Below are 18,678 nucleotides of genomic sequence, written 5' to 3'. Positions count from 1 at the left end.
CTGGTTAGAGCTGTACTTTAAATAAAGCGGTCGAGCCGGGGAGGGGAAGGCGGCACAGAGAAGTGCTAAGCTTAATTCTAGGTCTGACAAAACCCGGTGCTGGAGAAGCTAAATCTATAGGGTTTAGTTAGAGGAGCCCAAAAGCGCTCGAGAAGCAGCATCTCAGTCGCTGAGACAGCGGAGACGGTACCAGCCACAGCGACTCTCCATGGGAAGAGAGGAGACGTAGAAATTAGAGGCATTTAGGACCACGAATGAAAAACAAACCCAGTTTTTGCTGATGCCTTAAAAGTCTCTCCCCATCCAGAGCTGTGCGGTGCCGTTAGCGACACCAGGGAAGCGGTGGGACCATCGGCAACACACGGCTGGCTCACCAGCCTCCGAAAGCGTTGCGCTCTGCTCCGCTCGTCAGCAGGCTTTGCTGTCTGCTTTTTTTGGGTCTGGCATAAAATTAGTTAAACGAGGCGGTGTAAACACGGGAAGCTTTGAAGATTTAGTTTAGTGTTTCTAAATAAATGCAAATGACGGCCCATGCATGAGCGTGCGTGGGAGAGGATGAGTTGGCTCGTAGGGGCGATGAGCATCCTTCTGCATTTGCGTGTTGACACCGGTGACTTTTTTTTAGACAGCAGCTGTCAGAATAAGGGCCAGGTACCGAATTTTTTCTCCCCTTGTCCTGTTTGTCCTCCTGTCTCTGTGGAAAATGGTTGCTTGTCCATTGGGTGATTTGAGAGCAAGAGTTTTCCCAGCTGGACTGGTCCTTGCAGCACTGGGCACGTATCAGATAACAGCCCCTATCCTGAGCCTAAGTGTGTCACGCCAATAATAGCATTAAGGTTTCAAACTGAAGGAGGTATACTGGTTTTTTTTGTGGTGGTTACTAATTAATTAGGTCAAATTCTCCAAAATTAGACTGCTGGAGAAGGAATGGGCCAACAATTTGCATTTTGACAAAATCTTGCAACAGAAATTGATGGGGGCTGATTCTGCCTCCTCCCCCTGCACGCTCTGTCCCATGCCCCAAACTCACTTCTCCCCAGAAGAGGTTCATTTTTAAAATTGTATCCATTAATATCCCAATTTCCTCCCCCCCCCCCTTTTCAAATCTTGCATTAAACCCCTGTAGATTCTGCTTTAAGTAGGCAATTAAGCTAACAACATAATTATATCCCTTAATGCTCATTTTAACCGGTTTAGAGAAGAAACAAAAGGGGAAAGCAGCTTCAAATATATGGAAATAAAAGCTCCGTTGTAAAGATATTTTTGATACTCGTGATAATTTGTGCGAAGTGCAGAGTTTGCCCATTAGTGGCTGCAGGGAAGCCTGGAGGTCACATTTAAGAGCCTTACAGGCACCGTGGGGCTTTACCTTCTGAATGTCCTTCTTCTGAACCCTCCCCTGGCTGCAAATTTCGGGGAATCCCAGGCGACTCGAGAGTATGTCCACTTCATATTGCAATATAGTGGCTGCATAGCTGTGGCGTGGTAGGTTTTTCTTTTTTTTATTACCTAGGCAATTAGTCACCAGAGACCAATACACTGAGCCTGCAAGCTGCCGCCTTAACCATACGTATGAGCGGAAAACAGAGCGCTGCAAAGTAACGCTGATGGAGAATTATTGTCGTGAATCTGTGCCGACGTAGCGAAGCTCCTTTGGTGCCCGTGCAGAGGCAGACCCAGAGGGTAGCTGTGCCCTCATGGTAGCAAGCAGAATAACTTTTGTGGTTTTCTGCAGAGCACACAATGTCCACAAAAATCTGTTTGCGAGGCACAAAGTTTTACGAAGACCCTCTGAGCTTAGAGCCAGGAAGCTGCTTTGGCGTCTCAGACCTTGCTGGGGAACCCAAGTACTTGGCTGGAGCCTGACTTTCCGAGGTTGGCTGGTGACTCCGACAGACTGATGTTGCAGTGCAGGCACCAGTAACTGTAGACGCTGCTGTCTTTTGCAGAAGCGCGTGTTCATCTTCTCTCTCCTTTGCCCACTCCCAGTGGAGGTGCTGTTCAAGCAGTTTGGCCCATGCTTGTGGATCCTGGGACAAGCGTCTTAGATCTGTAAGGTTCCTGTCTCAGTGTGCGAGTCGCAGCGATTGTCTAGATCTAGTGAGGAGCACCAGCTTGATCATCTTTTCTGGATCATTCAGGTGGACATAAGACAATTAATATTTATCTTTCTTAAGAAAAAGAGCTAGGGATGACCTGAGCTAAAGCGGCTGGGATCCTTGAGCAGAGCCACGTGCATGCCAGCATGGTTGTGTTGTGTATCTGCTCCCATTGGCCATGACGTGTAGGCACCTAGGTTTCCAGGGGGCAGGGAGCTTAGACAGGGAAATATTCAGAGAATCACTTCTTCAGGAGCTTTGATTAGACCTACAATACGCTTGCTTACATGTTCACCAGTCACTGGAGGAGGCATTGTGGGTTATACCAGCAGATATTCCTGTGGACAACCCCACCCTTTGGCTTCTCTGCGGCACTGCCCACCAGGAGTGCAGTGAGCATCTCTTGGAGCTGTGGCTTCACGGGCCGGAGCTTCTCTTAGCTTGAAGGAGAAGGCAGTTTATAGTTCAGTTTTCTTTACGCCAATAAATAACCATTACTTAATGAGAATTTTCCATTTTTACTAAGGTGGTCTGGTTTGAAACCACCAAGGTGTAGGAATTAAAAGCTGTCTGTATCATTCCTAGTGTGTAGGGAGACGGTGCCCCTTAGGTATGGGGTTTTTGGGGTTGCGGTTGGCAAAGAAATACAGTGTAATTTATTGGATATTGTAATTTACTGGATATTGTCTTTAAAATAAATGCTAGATAAAGAAGTGAAGGAATTGGATTGAAGGATGGGTGTTCCTCTGTTTGAGTAACATCTATCGCATGAGGAGGGACTGTTTTCAGTGTAACGTCCTAGGTTATCTCCAGTCCCAGTTCAGTCACCGTCCTGGCAGGTGTTTGGCTTGTCTCGGCAGGGCAAAGCTTGTCCCTGGGACACTTACTGGGCTTTTCAGCCTGTGCCCTAACATGCTGGAGCAATTTGACCTTACTTTTTCTCTGAGCCTGGGTATGAGTTACCCATTTCTTTCCTCTTCACAAAAAATATGGTATCGTGGCTTATTGCTGCGTGTCCGCCGGCCCAGAGCAGATCTCTGACCTGCTGTAGCTTTAGCAAATGTTGTCTGTAGCTCTGGCCTGGGGTGTCTGCTCGCCCCTTCAGGGATGCGTTGCACTGGGTGAGGAGATGTGTGGCATTTTTGAAGAACTGGAGATGCCCAGTTAAGTTGCTAGCTCAACAAAGCAGGAAAAGGCTGGAGTGGAGACGCTTTTGAGTATTTGTAATGGTGCAGCTCTCTGAAGGGCTCTCCGCACCCTGTCCTGCTCGTGCCTGGGGGTGTGCGTCTCTTGTGTGCCCATCTCTCTCCAGCCAACCTTTCCCTAGACTCAGGACCGTCCTGTGTCCTCCTTTGTATTTAGGGCAATGTGGAGGCAAAGTGCATCAAAGTAGAGGTCCTTCACCCAGGATGGAGTCTGGGGATTCGAGGACAGTCCCCAGTATTCACTGGGCTTTTATACAGATGCCCTGAATTGCCCCAGCTTCCCATACTTTTAATCCCACACTTGGAGTGTTATGTGCAGAAAACAATTCTTGGGCTGAAGAAATTTTCCAGATGTTCAGTAGCATAATTTATTGGAGATGAATCTTGTTGGGGTACTTTTAAGTTTTGCTTGCAAATAATTGAAGATTGAATCAGATCAGTGTTACAGCCGTGGTGAGTTTTGGTTTTTTTTTTTTTTAATTTAATTTTGTTCAAAGCATGATGATGGTTGGACTTGATGATCTTAAAGGTCTTTTCCAACCTAAACAATTCTATGATTCTACAATTCTATGATGTGCTTTAAGCCAGTCCCAAAATTTGTGGTATACCATGTTCCTTGGGTACAAAACAGTTCATATAGAAAATATCCATGGCTGCTGCTGAGGTTATGTATGATCAGAGTGGAAAACAATGCACCCAAGGTGAATCATTGTCCGTGGGGCTGCCACAGCACGAAGTGCAGGTGACTGTCGTTTCTTTCTTTTTTAATGGAAGAGCTCGTGGAAGTTGGCACGCGTGAGCTTTTCCCAGCCCAGCATCTTCTGCAGTTGGTACTGATGGGGCCTGGAGCAGGCTGCTGGCCGGAGGATTTCTGGTGACACATCTGGAGGAGAAAACAGCCCTTGGCCCAATATTTTTTTCATGCAAAGGCCCACCAGTCCATTCCAGTGGGTTCATTGCTCCCTTCTCACCTCGGAGGCAGAACCAGCCCTGTCTGGCTCTGGCAGCAGCAGCCTGTGTTGCAGGGAAACCCAGACTTCATTTGGAAATTAGGCTTCGATTCTTGGGCTTGGGATTTCTCTCTCGTTCTTAGACGTGACCCAAGGCTACGTCTGAATTTTGGGGAGGCAGTCACACCTGCTGGCTTTCCTTTCGCAAGGCTTTGCAGCAGCTGCTGGCCTGCAGACTGGCAGAGGACTGATGCTGCTGCCTGCAAAATTGAACCCCGACGCGGATCCTGTGAGAACGTTTGTACCTTCTGCTCATCACGGTGGCGGTTCTCCCGTGCTGCTCCAACAAATCTGTCTGGCGGCAGGGCTGTGCGAATAATAGAATTTTTGGTTTCCTTGAAGCTCTGACAAGTTGAAAAATTCTTTTTCAGGTTGAGCCAAGAGAAGAATATATTGATTTTAATTTTTGTTGTTGACTAGAAAATAAAGAATATAATTTTGGGTTGCATAGTTTCGAGTTGAACAGAATCTGGGGCTTCCAAGAGCTTCATTTAGATTTTGAACACATCTTACAGTTCTTGCTTAAAAAATAAATAGGACAGATACTTTGCCTGTATGAATCAGAAAATTTTAAATGTCAGACTGTGTCACTTCCACTCTTTGAAAATGAGTGTCATATTCTACTGTATGAATGGTTCAGCAAAAATGACACTAATCCATGCAATGGTCAGTCTCGCTATAGCTACACTTTGGGCTGAAAATAATTTCCCTGCAGCTCTATGCCCTCATTTTTTTCAGCTCCATGAGCTATGGAGAATTGAAGGTCACGCAGGTCGGGTCTGGGTGATGTTTGTCCCATGCAAACTGCTTGAAAAACGGTTTCTTTAGCCCCACCGATTGCTCGGAGATGTCGATTGGGGAGTGACAAAAGCGAAGGTTGATGGTGTGGGGCGACCTCCCGCTCTTCCCAATGCCCTGCTGCATTTGAGGACTTCTGGGTGTGGGTTGCAGGGTCACCATCCCCTCTGCCCTTGGGCAATATTTGGGTTATCTTAAGGAGGAGAGAATCGGTGTCTCAGCAGGATCAGAATGTTTAAATGTACCCAGGAAAAGTTTTTCCTTTTCCCTTATTTTCCAAATTGCCATCGTTCTCGGGAAGCCGCCAAACCCACCCGCCCTTGCTGAGAGCAGCTAGGCCTTTCTGTGTTCTTTGGTCTTTTTTATTTTGGTTTCTTTTTCTTTTCTTTTTTTTTTTTTAATCTTGGAGGATTGTTTGTTTATTTATTGATTTATATCTGCTCGGGGAGTCGATCTGGTGATATTTATAGGATTTGTGGTTGGCTGCTGGGAGTTATTTTGCAAGCAGAATTTCTAAGATTTCTACTTTAAGCCTGCTTTTTCTCCAACTTCCTTCATTTTCCCCCTTCCTTCTCTTTTCTGTTTTTTTTCACTTTTTACTATTTTTTTCTTGCTTTTTTCTTTTTTTTTTCATTTTTGAGGGAGCCAGGCAGACTAAACTCTTTCTGAATTTTCCCCCCTGTAATTACTGCTCTTTTTTAAGTTTGAAAAAATTATCCAGCTCTGTGTGCCTTCCCCCCTTCTTACTTTTAGATCGATGTGGTTTGACTTTTTTTTTCCCCTTTCCAAAGTAAAATTGCCACCATTTCATGCTATTAAACAAAGCCAATCATATGAAACTGGGAAAGGAGGTGATGTCCCTTAGTTAACCTCCCAACGGTAAATGTTTTAGTTTCAACCTCATATCCTATCTGTGAATGCTACAAGGGATTTTGTTTATAAGGATAAAATTCAAATTTTGCAAATGGAAAGCCTTCCCCGCTAGCATCGGGAAGGAGTCTCAGGTGCCAGCCTTGCAGGGGACCCTTGGCCAATGCTGGACCTCCTTATTATGGTCCTGTTCCTAACGCTGTCTCACTGCGATATTTATCAAATGATGCATTTTTAAAATTCTAGATACTAATTTTCTGCCTTGGATTGTTGTGTATTTGACGAATGTTTTATTTTTCATTATGTACCTCAGATTTAAGCTGAACATTGTCAGTAGCTTGCATCTGTGCAGTGCTGTTAATTATGGAGGGACCCAAAGCATTCTCCAAAATTTACAAAAAGAAGAGGTAAAAACAAGTCCAAAATGTACAGTTCTGCCCAGGGATCACATTACTCCCACTGAAACACAGATGACTTAACCATGAGCTGGAGCAGCTCCTCTTGGACATGCTTCACAGCCTCTGCAGATTTAAAGGGCAAAGTTTTAGTCTTATGAAAGCTTCTTCCAAGAAGTGCTTCATCACAGGGCTCCTTCTTGGCTCTGAGATCCACGACGTTGTGGCCGGTGGATGTCCCACCAGTGCGAGCGTTCCTCTGAGGAGGTTCTTAATATGGGTTGGTTTTAATTTTTCCTTGCGTCTTGGCTTGGGGCTTCTTGAAGGTCACAGACTCTGGTGAGGGACCAGCCGGATGACCCATATGAGTCTCTGTCCTTCTCACACTGGGAAGCAGCAATGGGACTTTGAGGTTTCATGGGCAGATGGGCGGTACCCAGTTCGGAGATGGTTTTTCCTCTAGATAGAGGCTTGGCTCCCTCTTTCCCAGCGTCCGTTTTAATGCTCAGAGCAGGATTTGAGCGTCTACAACAGCTCATGATACAGGCGGGCCTGTATCTGATGGGCCGTCTTGTTCTCAGGTACTTGACCTGCTTTACCGTGCATCAGGAGTGCAGGCTAGCAATGATAGAAAATGCTCCCGCGTAGCGTCCGTGTTGCAGTGTTGCATCTGCAGGTGCATTTGGATTTGGACATCCTGCTGTCTGAGAGCTTGAGATGTCTTCTGGCTGGTCTTCACTTTGGCCAAACCATGCTGAGCTCTATGACCACCACCTCCACGCTGGGACTGCCTGGGAGGCTGTGCTCCCCGCCGCACGTCTCCAACCATGGCAAACGTCTGCTCTTGCCGTGATTGCACAGAGGCTTATTTTGGGGTAGATTAAACTGTTCCCGGTCAACTTCTGCCGAGTTCTTCCATGTGCAGTGGAGATGAAATGGTTCCTCAGGTTGCCTCCCATCAGCTGAGCCGTGGTGATTGCCCATGCACGTGCTCCCAGCCTGCTCCACTTGCGAGGTGGTTCGCCTTAAACTCAACTTTGAGGTCTTTCCCACCGCGTTGTATCGGCTCCAGCGGGGAAGGGCTGGATCTCTGCAGGTGGATGGCTCTTGGTGGTTCCTGCCGTGGGGGTAACCCGTGCAGTGGGAAGCTATCGCAGCCCCATCAGACGTGGCATTTCAAAGCAAAGCCTGCCTACGCACAGCCAGGAGATGTGCCTGCTCACAAACGCCTGAACAAAATGTGTTTAACGGCACTTCTGTAGTAAAATGTGTGGGATTCCGTGTATAAATAAGTCCTATTTTAATTTTTTTTTCCATGTGCACTCGTAGCATGTTAGATATGTTTGTTTTATCAACTTGGAAAAGTGCCTGTAACGGGATTTTTTTAAAAATTGATTTCCTGAGAGTTTCCTGTGAAATTGGAAACCTGGAAAAATGGGTGGATTTCTGAAATGCTATCGCGTGGCTCCTTCTCCACTTTTTTTTTTCCCCCCAAGTAAAAAATAATAATCCCCTCCTTCCCCCCCAAGGTTTCATTCCATATACATTTATTCTTCAAAAATATTTCCAGCTGTTTCTTTTGCTGGGAAACTCATACCATCTGTAAACAACTGCTTGATGCAGATAATTCTGTTGTTTTGCCTGGTCACTCTTATTTTCTAGCTTTTATAATATGAGAGTTCAGAAGTAATCAGTAATGCCTTTTCTCCTCTTCACCCTCAATTTGATTATTTTTTTCGTAAAGGATGGAGTAAGGAGAGCACTGAGCAACAGGAGATGGAAAAAATATTTTGATTACTTTTCAGTTGCTTATAATCAAGGAGTAACTCTTTAAATCCAGACCAATTTGCTGCATTGATTTAATTCATAATTTTAATTTCATGACTGTTTTGGGGGAAAAAAAAAAAGATATGTCAGGCTGAAGCTTTTTAATACTTGTTTGAACATTTGTAGTTTTAGGTTAAAATTTATTTAATGTTCCCTTTCTACGGTCTACTTCTGCTAGCATGTGCTACTTGAATTTCCCTGGGCTGCCACGGGAGAAAAATTGAAATTCAAAGCACAGATTCTGCCAGTACTTTCAGCAAGTTCATAAAATTACTCATATGAATATTCCCTCGACTCAAAGGCAACTGCTTGCAGCCCTTAAACATGTCTGCGACTATCTGAAGTATCGGGAGGCAAAGCGAGTGGTAGGTGACACGAAAACCTGGGGTCCTTCAAAGGCAATTTTTTCCATGTCAAGAGGGAAGAGCGCTGGCGTGGCTCGGCGCCTGGCCGGGCTGGTGGTGATTTCGTGATGGGTTTTTTCACTGCCTCGCTGATGTTGGTGTTTGCACGGCTCTCCTGGTTAGCGAAACCCCATGTCTGCCTTTTCCAGCAGGAATTCGACCTTTTCAGCTTGAAACTTTTTAGAAGAACATGTAATTATGAGTTACTGAGACAGCTCGGAAATTGGGCAGATGCAGGCAACATGCCCAAGTTATTAAATTAAGATTATGAAATGGGAAGATAATAAACAGTGAGCAAGAAGTAAATACAATGAAACTGAATGAGAATAATTCCTAGATTTTAATCGTGATTTTTTTATTATTATTATTATTATTTGCCTACTTAGAATTTTTACCTCTGTGCTGCAACTTTCTCTGCCCCAGATAAGAGTTTGGGGAGAAGTTTGAGCAAACCCAGTCCCGCCATTTGCAAGACGAAGCAAAAAAAAAAAAAAAAAAAGGGCAAAAAAAAAGAAGTTAAAAGAAAAATAATTCTCCTGCCAATACAAAGAGAATTGAAATCAGCGTAGAGAGGGCCCCCGGGTGAAGTCAGAAGTGAAACTACAAGAGCAGAGGGGATCATTCCCGTCTTGGCTTTTCCAGGGAAACCCTCTGCTCAGGCCTGACCTTTGCGTTGGGCTGATCAACCTGGTAGCTGGTTCTGTCATCAGGGGTTGTTACGAATTAGCATTGGGGAGGCACCTAGCGGCTTTGCGGCGACTGGGAACCTGCGGGAAGGCGAGCGGTGAGAAATATCGTCGGCTGTTAATTATCCCCGGTACCGCAGGGATGGGCACCGGGAGAGGGGGGTCACTCCGCACCTCCGTGGTGGGACTGGAGGAGACCCCGGGCTTCACCTGGGGCGGCCGGACGGGGGGTGAGCGCGTCTCCTCTGCAGCTGTAATGCTCTCTTGTGGTGGAAGGTCCTGGGTGCCCTTGCCCAAGCTCTGTGATCCTGCAGCACCATTGCCCGCGGTGATGGTGTTTGCTGGCTTAAGGTCTTCTTGGCACGCGTCCTCTTTGGGAGGTTGGCCACCAGCAAGAAGGGGATATGGCCAGGGGCCTGGCCAAGCTTGGGTGATGCTGTTTTCCTATCTAGAAACCTCTCTTACTTCTTTTTAGGCTGAGCAACTGTCTCCAACAGGCATTTATTTGCATGTGTAAATGTGGTGGAGGTGCTCGTGTGGGTGAGGTGGCTGCTCAATAAACCTCGTGAATTTTGCTCTGCTCAAAGACGCTGCAGACATGGGGCTTCAGAGCAGCCACGTGGGGAATGACGAGCTCCCCGTGTCCCCACGTGCCGAGCATCGGGATGCTGCGTCTGTCCGACCTGGGGACGCTGGGGACAGGTCGTGTCCCTGCAGGTCACAGTCACCTCGGCGCCTTCCCATGAGTGAACCTGGGAAACCTCAACATCAAAATAAGACTTTCTAAAGCTGGGTTTAAGTAATGCCTATGTCTGGGAGTAAGGACCACCTTCCTCTCACGCTGGAGACTTTCCTGTACGCTGCGTTAGAGCCCAAATGAGATCATTGGTCTTCATACCGATGGGTGGTCCATGGGCTTTTGGTGCCACCGCGTCTCAGGCGTCCCCATGCTCCAGCAGTGGAGGTGTTGAGCATCACCCGCGTGTGTCCCTGGCAGGTTTGGTTCACACCCGTCGTCAGCTCCTCCGTCATCCTTCTCGCCTGTTGGAAAGCTCATCGCTGGCTCGGCGGCAGCCGCGCACGCTTCTGCGGCCAGGACGGGAGTCGCTGCCTTTTTCTTCTGATGACCTCAGGTAGAAAACACTTGGCTATTCTCATCTTGGAGGGTTCAAAAATCTCAGATTTTTTTTTTTTTACTGTCGGGTTTTCCCCCTTGCCACAGGAAGAAGCATTGACCTCAGCCCATTCGCGTGCTGTTTTGTCCCGCGGCGGCAAGGCTGCAGCTGAGTAAAAGGGCAAAATTCCCCCGATGCTCACAAATAATTTTCACGCTACTATTTTTTAAAGCTGCCGCCATCATCCCCAACCTGTGTCGCGGTGGTTTTGCCCCACAGCCAGGATGGCGGGATGTTTGCAGACCCTGCGATGGGCATGGGGGGACGGGAGACCCTCGCTCCTGGGGCTCAGCTCTGCCGCAGGACCGGAGAAGATGCCTTGGGTAGAGCTCAGATTTCCTCCTTGCAGATATATTTTTTTATTATTATTATTATTATTATTTTGGTTGTTTCTTGAGGGGAAGCTGCAGCTGAGGAAATAGGCAGCGCATTCCTCCGGCCCAAGGAACTTACTTGTTCCCCGGTGGAAAATTCATCCCTTTCAGAAGCTGCCCTTACGGATCTGCAAAGGCAAAGGATGAGGACGGGAGAAGCCACAGCAGCCTAAAGCATCGGAGATCGTTTTCATAGAACCATAGAAAGTCCTGAGTTGGAAGGGACCCACAAGGATCATTGAGTCCAATTTTCCTTTGTGCAGGGGATGCCCTGGCTCCGGGCAGCGCCCGAGCACGGGTCCTGCTCAGCTCACCCATGGGCTCAGCATTGCCCCGTGCTCTTTATAAACTTCGAGGGACATCGCTGAGCTCGGGGGGATGAGAAGGATGCCGAGGGGGTGACGTAGGGGCCTGCGGTGCCATGCAAAAGCCTGGGCGTTGGGTTTCCTTCGCATCCCCTGTATTGGCAGGAGGAAGCAAAGATCAAAAAAAAAAAAGGGGGGGGGGGCACGGGCGTATTTATGGGTCCTTGTGCTCTGCAGATGTTTTGGTGCGGTGCAGGGCTTCTTGGTGTTTTTTTGGGTTTTTTTTTCCCTCTTTAATGAAAATTAAATAGGAAACTGCCAATGTCTTGCCCTTTGTTTAAAAAAAAAGGCAAAAAAAAAAAGGCACTTCCTGCATTTTCTGTTGCTCTGAAGTTAATAATAACAGACAGCGCAGGTAGGCAGGCCTGCAGTTATTTTTATGGCACATTCCTTTGTGAGACCTGTTTTCAGTTGCTTCTCCCATTGCCAAATTTTAATTATTTGGGGTGAAATTTTCCACGCTGGGTGCTGCTGGCTCGTTTCTAAACTACGTGTGTTTTGTGTTTCACCAGAAATAATTCAGCTGTCTTTGGGAAGGCATTCAGGGAAAGTAGGTTGTGGGGTTTGGGTTTTTTTTTCTTTTTTTCCTCAGGTTAAACAAACAATTCAAGCCTTTTACAAAGCATCTGCAGAGTAAATCTGATTTTTCCCTGCTCTGGGGGAGGAGCTGGGGCGAGCGGCTTCTGCTCCTCCTGAAATCCCTGGGCAGAATTAGGGGCATCTCCCTCGGCAGAGCCGGGATGAAGTTCAGAGGCAAATCGTGGGGGGGTGGCTGGGTACAGATGAATAAATGGATTTAAAACCTTTTTCCCCCTGGGGAGGGCTTTGGCGGTGGCGGATGGGGGGGTCCTGGCACCCCGGTCCCGCGTTGGGCGTCACGCCCGTGGGAGCGGATCTGCGCGTGGTGTATGTGGATGCAAATCCAAACGATTTGAATAATTGTTTTTAATCATCATTTAAGTGATCAGGCGGAAAGCCCGTGCTTAAATCTTCCGAAATCTCATTTAACATTTTTATGGGTTTTAGTTATTTTGTTGTTTTGCAGTAACTGTTAAAATGTTGGGGGTTTTTCCCAATATAGTGTAGCCCTTTCTATAAACATGCGTTTCTCAGGTCAGTTATACATCTGCTTGGACTCCTAATTTTTGACACTTTATCCTGTTAGGAGATGTTGACTGATACATTTCTTATTTATCACATGATTTACTTTTCGCTTACGACTTGAGTCGAGGAGCATATGGCCAGAAACCACATTCTGCTTTTGTGCATTTTAATTTAATAGATATTTATTAGCATTAGTTAAACAAAACTACCTTAAACGTACCCGATACGTACAAAAGCAGCTTTAGGGAATCATATTTTGAATTGTAAATTATTTTATGTGAGAGATTGTATGACTAATTACCCAGCCTGTGTTTCAGAGCCCCGCGTCCGTCCTCCCCTGCTCGCCGACTGGCAGGCAGATGCAAACTCTGCTCCTCTGCTTTTTCAATTATAAATGAAGAAGTCACCGAATTAAATTACCTGGGTAAACTGGTGCGCAGGAGATTTCTCTTCGCCCTTCCCAAAGACGTTACTTTGTCGAAGCGGCTCTGACCCATTTCGGCACATTCTGGTTGCTGGCGGTTAAACGGTTATTTCCAGCAATTCACCGCTTCGACTTGCTTAGGATATTTGTAGTCCTTAAATACCACTTTTTAGAATTTAAATGCGATGTTTTATTTTAAATGGATTAATAGCGTGGCCTGCAAAAGGCATCATCCCTTCATGTTTGATTCCAAATGGGCTTACTGCAAAATAAAAGGAAAAAAGCTTAGTTCAGCCAGGTTTGAAAAAATACGTGTACGCATCACCCAGTTTTTCCCCGTGCTGCAGGTGAGCCCCGAGCGGAGCGGGAGAGGAGGAGGTCGGCTGTTGGGTGGGGTGGCAGGCTGGAGATGTCCTGCTGAATGTTGAGGTGGCCATTGCCCGGGCTGCTCCCGGGGGTTCGAGCCGGGTGCGACGGCCGGTTCTTTGGGCGGCCCCATCCCACCGCACAGCGGGTGCTGCCACCAGGCCAGGCGCCAAAGGCACGTCCACCCATTTGAGTCCGTCGGTTTTGGTGTCGAGGTTATTTTTGAGATTTGCTTTGCGGTTGCTGAGGGTTGGAGCTGCCTAACAGGGTCCTGGGCATCACGCCATGGTGGCCCTGCCTCCTTCTATGGAGAGCTGAGGGACATCAAATGGCTCACTTAGGTCAACTTCCATACACTTTGCTGAAATATTTCCTTTTCTGTTAAGCTTGTATTTGTGTTTATTTTGCAAAGTTTGAGGAGAACACCGTGGCACTTCTTTATTATGCTTTTTCACCTTCGCATGCCATGCACAATCAGAGGAAATTATCTTCCCGTGCTTTGGCTGGACACACCGTGGTCTCAGGTAGTGTGTGGTGGTGATTTATGATTAAATCACCTTGCAGCCTTAGGATGGGCTGGGATAAGCTGTGCTTGGCACTGCACAAGTGCTGAACTAAACAGAGCTGTTCCTAAAGAGTTTGTAACCGAGACGAATTGCTGGCACAGAAAATTTGCCAGTTAATTGCATGTTTGGAAACTGGAGCAGTGCATGAAGGTGTCTTCTGGTGGCACCTTTGGTGAGACCGGGCTTATTTAAGCATCCAGAAACCTTTAAGACAGCTAGATCTGGTTTCGTTCAGACTTGGCTTGCTGTTTAGGTCTAATGGATCCAAACTAAGAAGTCAGCCGTGGGCTCGCAGCAGCGCAAAAACAACTGTGCCAACTCTGTCCGTGTCCATCGGTGGTTCTCGAGTGTGTCCCCCATGGGAGATGCCCAGGAGATGCCTCCTCTCCAAGAGCATCTTGGCTGATGTGAAACCATCTAGAGTGAGAGCCCTTACCTCTCGTGGTTCCTTTTTATTCTTTTTTTCTTTTAAAAATAAACTCCCTAACGCTGGTGGGGTCATACCATTGCACCTCCCGTTCTGTGCTCTTCGTGCACGTCTTGTCCTTTGCACTGGTGTGTGCTATGTCCTGAGAGAGGGGAGTCCATGAATTGCTCGTGAAAAGAGGTCAAAAAGCAAAAAAATGGCATTATAAAAAAGAATTTAAAAAAAAATAATTTAAAAAAAAAGACAAAAAGGGGAAACGAGGCAGGGCAGACAGACACAGAACGGGGAAGGTAAACAAGAAAAGAAGTAAATAATAAAATTGCGTATTGGCTGCGGAAGGTGCCGTGCAGTCGGTTGGTGGTGGTTGGGAATCACAGAGGCTGCAGTCACCACGTCATTTATTTCCAGCAATTCATTCACTTAACTCCACATACAAATATGAGAAGGAACATAAAATAAATTACATGCATGAACCTTCACAGAGTAATACTTGCGTTAGGTTGCGTGGTAAATCACAGCAGAGGCACCAGCTATCACGTGTGCATAACCGGGAATAAAATACGGCATCGGGACATTGATACACTTCATAGCGGGAGCACGATCCCTGCACGACGTGTTCCCAAAATGAATTTATATGTAAAGAAGTTCTTGCTTACATGGAGGATGAGTAACTTTGCAATCTCAGACAGTTTTCCAAAGTTGAGGTTGGCTACGTGCTTCCTGAACTGAAATATTTTAATTTTTGGTAATATTTAGGTAACACTTGGTGGTGTGGCTGGAGTGGTCCCGCAGATGATGTGATGGCAGAGTCGAGGCTGTGCCTTTAACTTTGGCGTCTGTATTTTGCGGCTTTCACGAGCACTCGTCCAGGCGACCTTTATATTCAGCGGGCGTTTTTCGTGTGGAATTATAATTGCAGGAGCCTGGGCGATTTCTCTGCGGTTGGGGAATGTGGCTGGCAGGGTGGCTTGCGAGGTTGGGTTGTGCAGAAAGCTTTAAGCGGAGGGGAATTGCAGTGTTCCCCATCGCTAGGGGATCTCGGCTAACACCGATGCCCCAGCACCCCACAAGGTTGCTGCCCTGGCTGTATATTGTCTCCTTTTCCCTTTTTTTTCCCGCCCCCTTTTTTTTTTGTACACACAGATCTAATCTTCTAGAAAATGCCCCGAAGGTTTGAGCAATCTACCAGTTGCAGGAACCCATAAAGCTTTTTTTTTTTTTCTTTTTTTCATTGTGTAAGCATGACAAATCATTAATTTTTGATTGATTGCTTTGAATTATGGGTGCTCTGACATCCTTTCTGTAGCTGAACAGCTGTATAACAAATGAACATATCGGTGCTCACAAAAGATTGGAGATCTAACAGAAGCAATTACACTGTCAGCTCCTCCCTTCTGGCTTTTCCCAGGCAGTGGAGGGAGGAAATTTTTTAACAGAAATTCCTCAAGTGGCTAACAATAATAATAATAATAATAAAAAAATGCCTTTTTGTAATTGAATTAGATTTTTATCTCTTCATTTCCAGTGGATTTCTTAAACCTTCAGAAGCCAGGACGTGTTCCTGCTTTACGTAGCTCAGAGATTCTCTTTGAACAAAATTTCACACGCAGAATTAAAAAAATAAAATCGAATTGCAATTTTTGGTTGCTATTCCTTTAAGATTTCAGAATTGCACCAGTGCACTAAATGTGACCTCCATAACTTTTAAATTAAGAATTTATGCTGGCTTGAAATTTATGAAATATTTCAGCATGAAAGAAAGCCTTTTTCCCTCAGGAAAATTGAGCAATAAATCACAGCACTCTCGATTTACTGCCCTACAGCCAGCCAAAGATAGGATTTTTTTTTCCTTCCCCCCTTCGTTCTAAAAAAAAAAAAAAGAAAAAAAAGTGTAATCATATAAGACAGCTTAGCTGCTATCCTCCCACTCTCTAGAATTTTTAATTTCAGCTGTTTCTGCTTGGATTTATTTCCAATATTCCTGCTCGGCTTTTCAATTTCCTCAGTTATTAAATTTTAATTCAGTGCATTAGCATTTAAATTAAAAAAGGGTTTATTTTATCGAAATCGTTGGCTAGCCCCCATCCTGCTGCACATGAATTGCCTGTTTCTGCCATTTGCACAAAATGTGAAATGCAGCTAATATTTTTTAACTTGTATTTGCACAAATTCAGAAATAAAATTTCTGGGTTTGGAATAATATTGTCTTTCCAAGGAAGCCTCTCATCAGAGAGCCAGGGGAAGGAGGCAAAAAGGAGGAGACCCTCGTTACTCCCTGCTCAGCCCCTTCCCAGGGCCCGGGGGGGCTCAATTAGGCAATTCCTCGCTAACGAAGGGAGGTGCGCTGGACCTGCCCCTCTAATCCGGGAGCAAGGCCATCTCAGCTTGGACACAGCAGTGAATTTCTGCCTTATTTCCCTCTTGCAAATTGCAGGGGATATTTTTGCATAGGAGGGATCGTTACTTTAAACTTTGGTGAAGTGCAATAAAACAATTGCACGAGAGCAACTGGAGGGAATCGACTCAGAAAGTCGCCTCCGTGGCGGGGCTGGGTCTGAAATCCTGCCTTGGCCTCCTGAAACCTGGGTTTCAGTGCACCGCATGTCCCACCGACACTGAGCACGGGGCCTGTGTGTAACTCAGAATGGAAAAAAAAGAGGTATTTTGGGTGCAGCATGCTAACAGGGAGAGTTTGGAGGGCTGTCTTGCCTTTCTTAACCTAAACAGCCTTTTTTTTTGTGTGTCTTTTGCCCTCTTAGGCCGACGAGAGCAACAGCAGTGGGCGGAGGAGCTCTTCCAGCAGGTAGGTGGAGGGTTTTCTCTGCTGGGGTGGGACGCGGGGGGCAGATGCGGCTCTGCTCGGCTGCGGCTGTCCGTCTCGGAGATGGGTGGCGAAGGGCGACCGTACGAGAGGGATGAGTTGGGAGCTGTCAGAGCGCAGTGTCCGTACACCCGTTTTTGGATTTTGCTAAAAAGACAGATGGAAGACGGATTGTTTTGGCCTTGGGGGCTGCATGGAGAGCGGTTTGCATGCAGTGCGGGGTGGTACAGGGGAGTCCCCCCAGCCCTGTGCCCACACTGTGGTGCAAAGACCGTCGCAGGATGAGGTTCTTGGATGGAGACCTTGGGCTGTGCTGCGGCGGTTGGGAGCAGATTCCCCTGCTCCCATGCAAGAGGAGAGGAGGGGGGTGTCCCCCAGCCCCCTCTGATCCCGCTAAGGGGTGTCCCTGCCGCACCCGCTCTGGTGGGTACAGGACACGTCAGGTCCCACGCAGGGGACTCTGCTCCAGGCGTCCCGCTTGCTGCCACCCTGGTGTGCGGGGTGTCTGGGGCGTACGGCAGCCCTCAGCTGGTGTGTCCCGGGATCCCTGCGCGGTGCGGGAAGGCGGTGCGCAGCCCCAGCGTGAGCGGCAGGAGGAAAGCCCGGCCCAAAGAAGAGGGAGGTGCTGAGCCTGGGTCTGCCCTGTGCTGTGGGCTCTCCATCTCCTGCTGATGCTGTAGGGCTTACCTTGCTGGGCATGCTAGAAAGCACTAAAGATGGTGCTCCTCGGTCCCTCTCCATCCCCGGAGAAGCAGCCGGCAGCCGGGGCTGAGCAGGTGATGGGGAATGTCCAGCCCTGGCTGAGCTGCACCAGTGCTGGGGTTACCAAAGCAGCCCCCAAAACCCAACAGCATTGGGTGCGCAGCGGCTTGCCCCTATCCAAGATGGCTGCGTTTCCGTGGAGGGTGGGTGATACTCGCATGGGTGCTTCCAGCAGTCAGGGGGACCTGCTGGAAGAGTCTCCTGCAGCATCCACCGTCCAACATCTGTATCCAGAGGAGCCAGTCCAGAGCTGTGAAAGCATGGAAGAAGGCGCAGCAGGCACAAATTCCTTTTAGCTGCGTTTCCTCTGCAGAGCAGCGTTGATGTGCTGGGGAAGTGATGGGAGCTGGGAGCAAAGCATGGCTTTGGTGACAGTCGGATTTACCTCGTCCCGTGAGTGCTCGAAGCTGGTTCCTGGTTGTCACCCATCCATGAGCAAACTGGCAAACTCATCTCCCAGGTTTAAAAGGTTTTGTGGTAAAAACAGGTGGAGATGTAGGCGGTTAGAGATGCCAGGCTGGAAATGGGGGCGATGCTAAGATGCAGCAGGGAGGGGAGCGCGTGGCCCAGGAAGGGGAGCAGGCTGCAGCGGAGCACAGAAACATCCACGAGAGTGGAGAAGATGGTAGGAAGGTCAAGGAGGCGCCATCACGTGGTGGGACAATGCGCAGCTCGTTGAGGGGACTGCCGAGCACCTCAGGCATGTTTGTGGGTTACATCAGCATGCAGGCAGACAGACAACAGAAAACTGGAGCCAGTTGGGCTGCTGTGGAAAACAAGTTGGCATGGTAGGGCGGGCTGCACCCTGTCCTGGCATCATCTCCATCAGCATCACCTGCCCCTTCCTCGGCGAGGGGGCACAGCGGCGTGGGCAGCCCCTGGACGCCGCGGGGGCACAAGCAGTGAAGCTGTGATGGTGTGGCAGAAGCCACTGTCTCCGCGTTGTCATGATCTGCACGGAGCGAGACCGCTGCTGGTGCACCCAGGCAAGGTTTGCTGG

General features: G+C 47.7%; 1 protein-coding gene across 10 annotated transcripts in view; it reads left to right on the top strand.

Annotated features, from left to right (window-relative positions):
- Positions 1–18,678, top strand: part of ZNF618 (zinc finger protein 618) — a 166,887-nt gene that overhangs the window by 52,902 nt on the left and 95,307 nt on the right. For all 10 annotated transcript variants that reach the window (XM_087752809.1, XM_087752801.1, XM_087752808.1 and 7 more), the window contains exon 2: positions 16,855–16,898. In XM_087752809.1, coding sequence (XP_087608935.1) covers positions 16,855–16,898 — 44 coding nt within the window. The remainder of the gene's footprint in view (positions 1–16,854; positions 16,899–18,678) is intronic.

The sequence above is a fragment of the Nipponia nippon genome, unplaced genomic scaffold, assembly GCF_047370975.1.
Source record: "Nipponia nippon isolate SJK-2023a ecotype South Korea unplaced genomic scaffold, ASM4737097v1 scaffold_16, whole genome shotgun sequence".
Lineage (NCBI taxonomy): Eukaryota > Metazoa > Chordata > Aves > Pelecaniformes > Threskiornithidae > Nipponia > Nipponia nippon.
The sequence above is the reverse complement of the archived record's forward strand: the minus strand, read 5'-3'. Positions and strand labels throughout refer to the sequence as shown.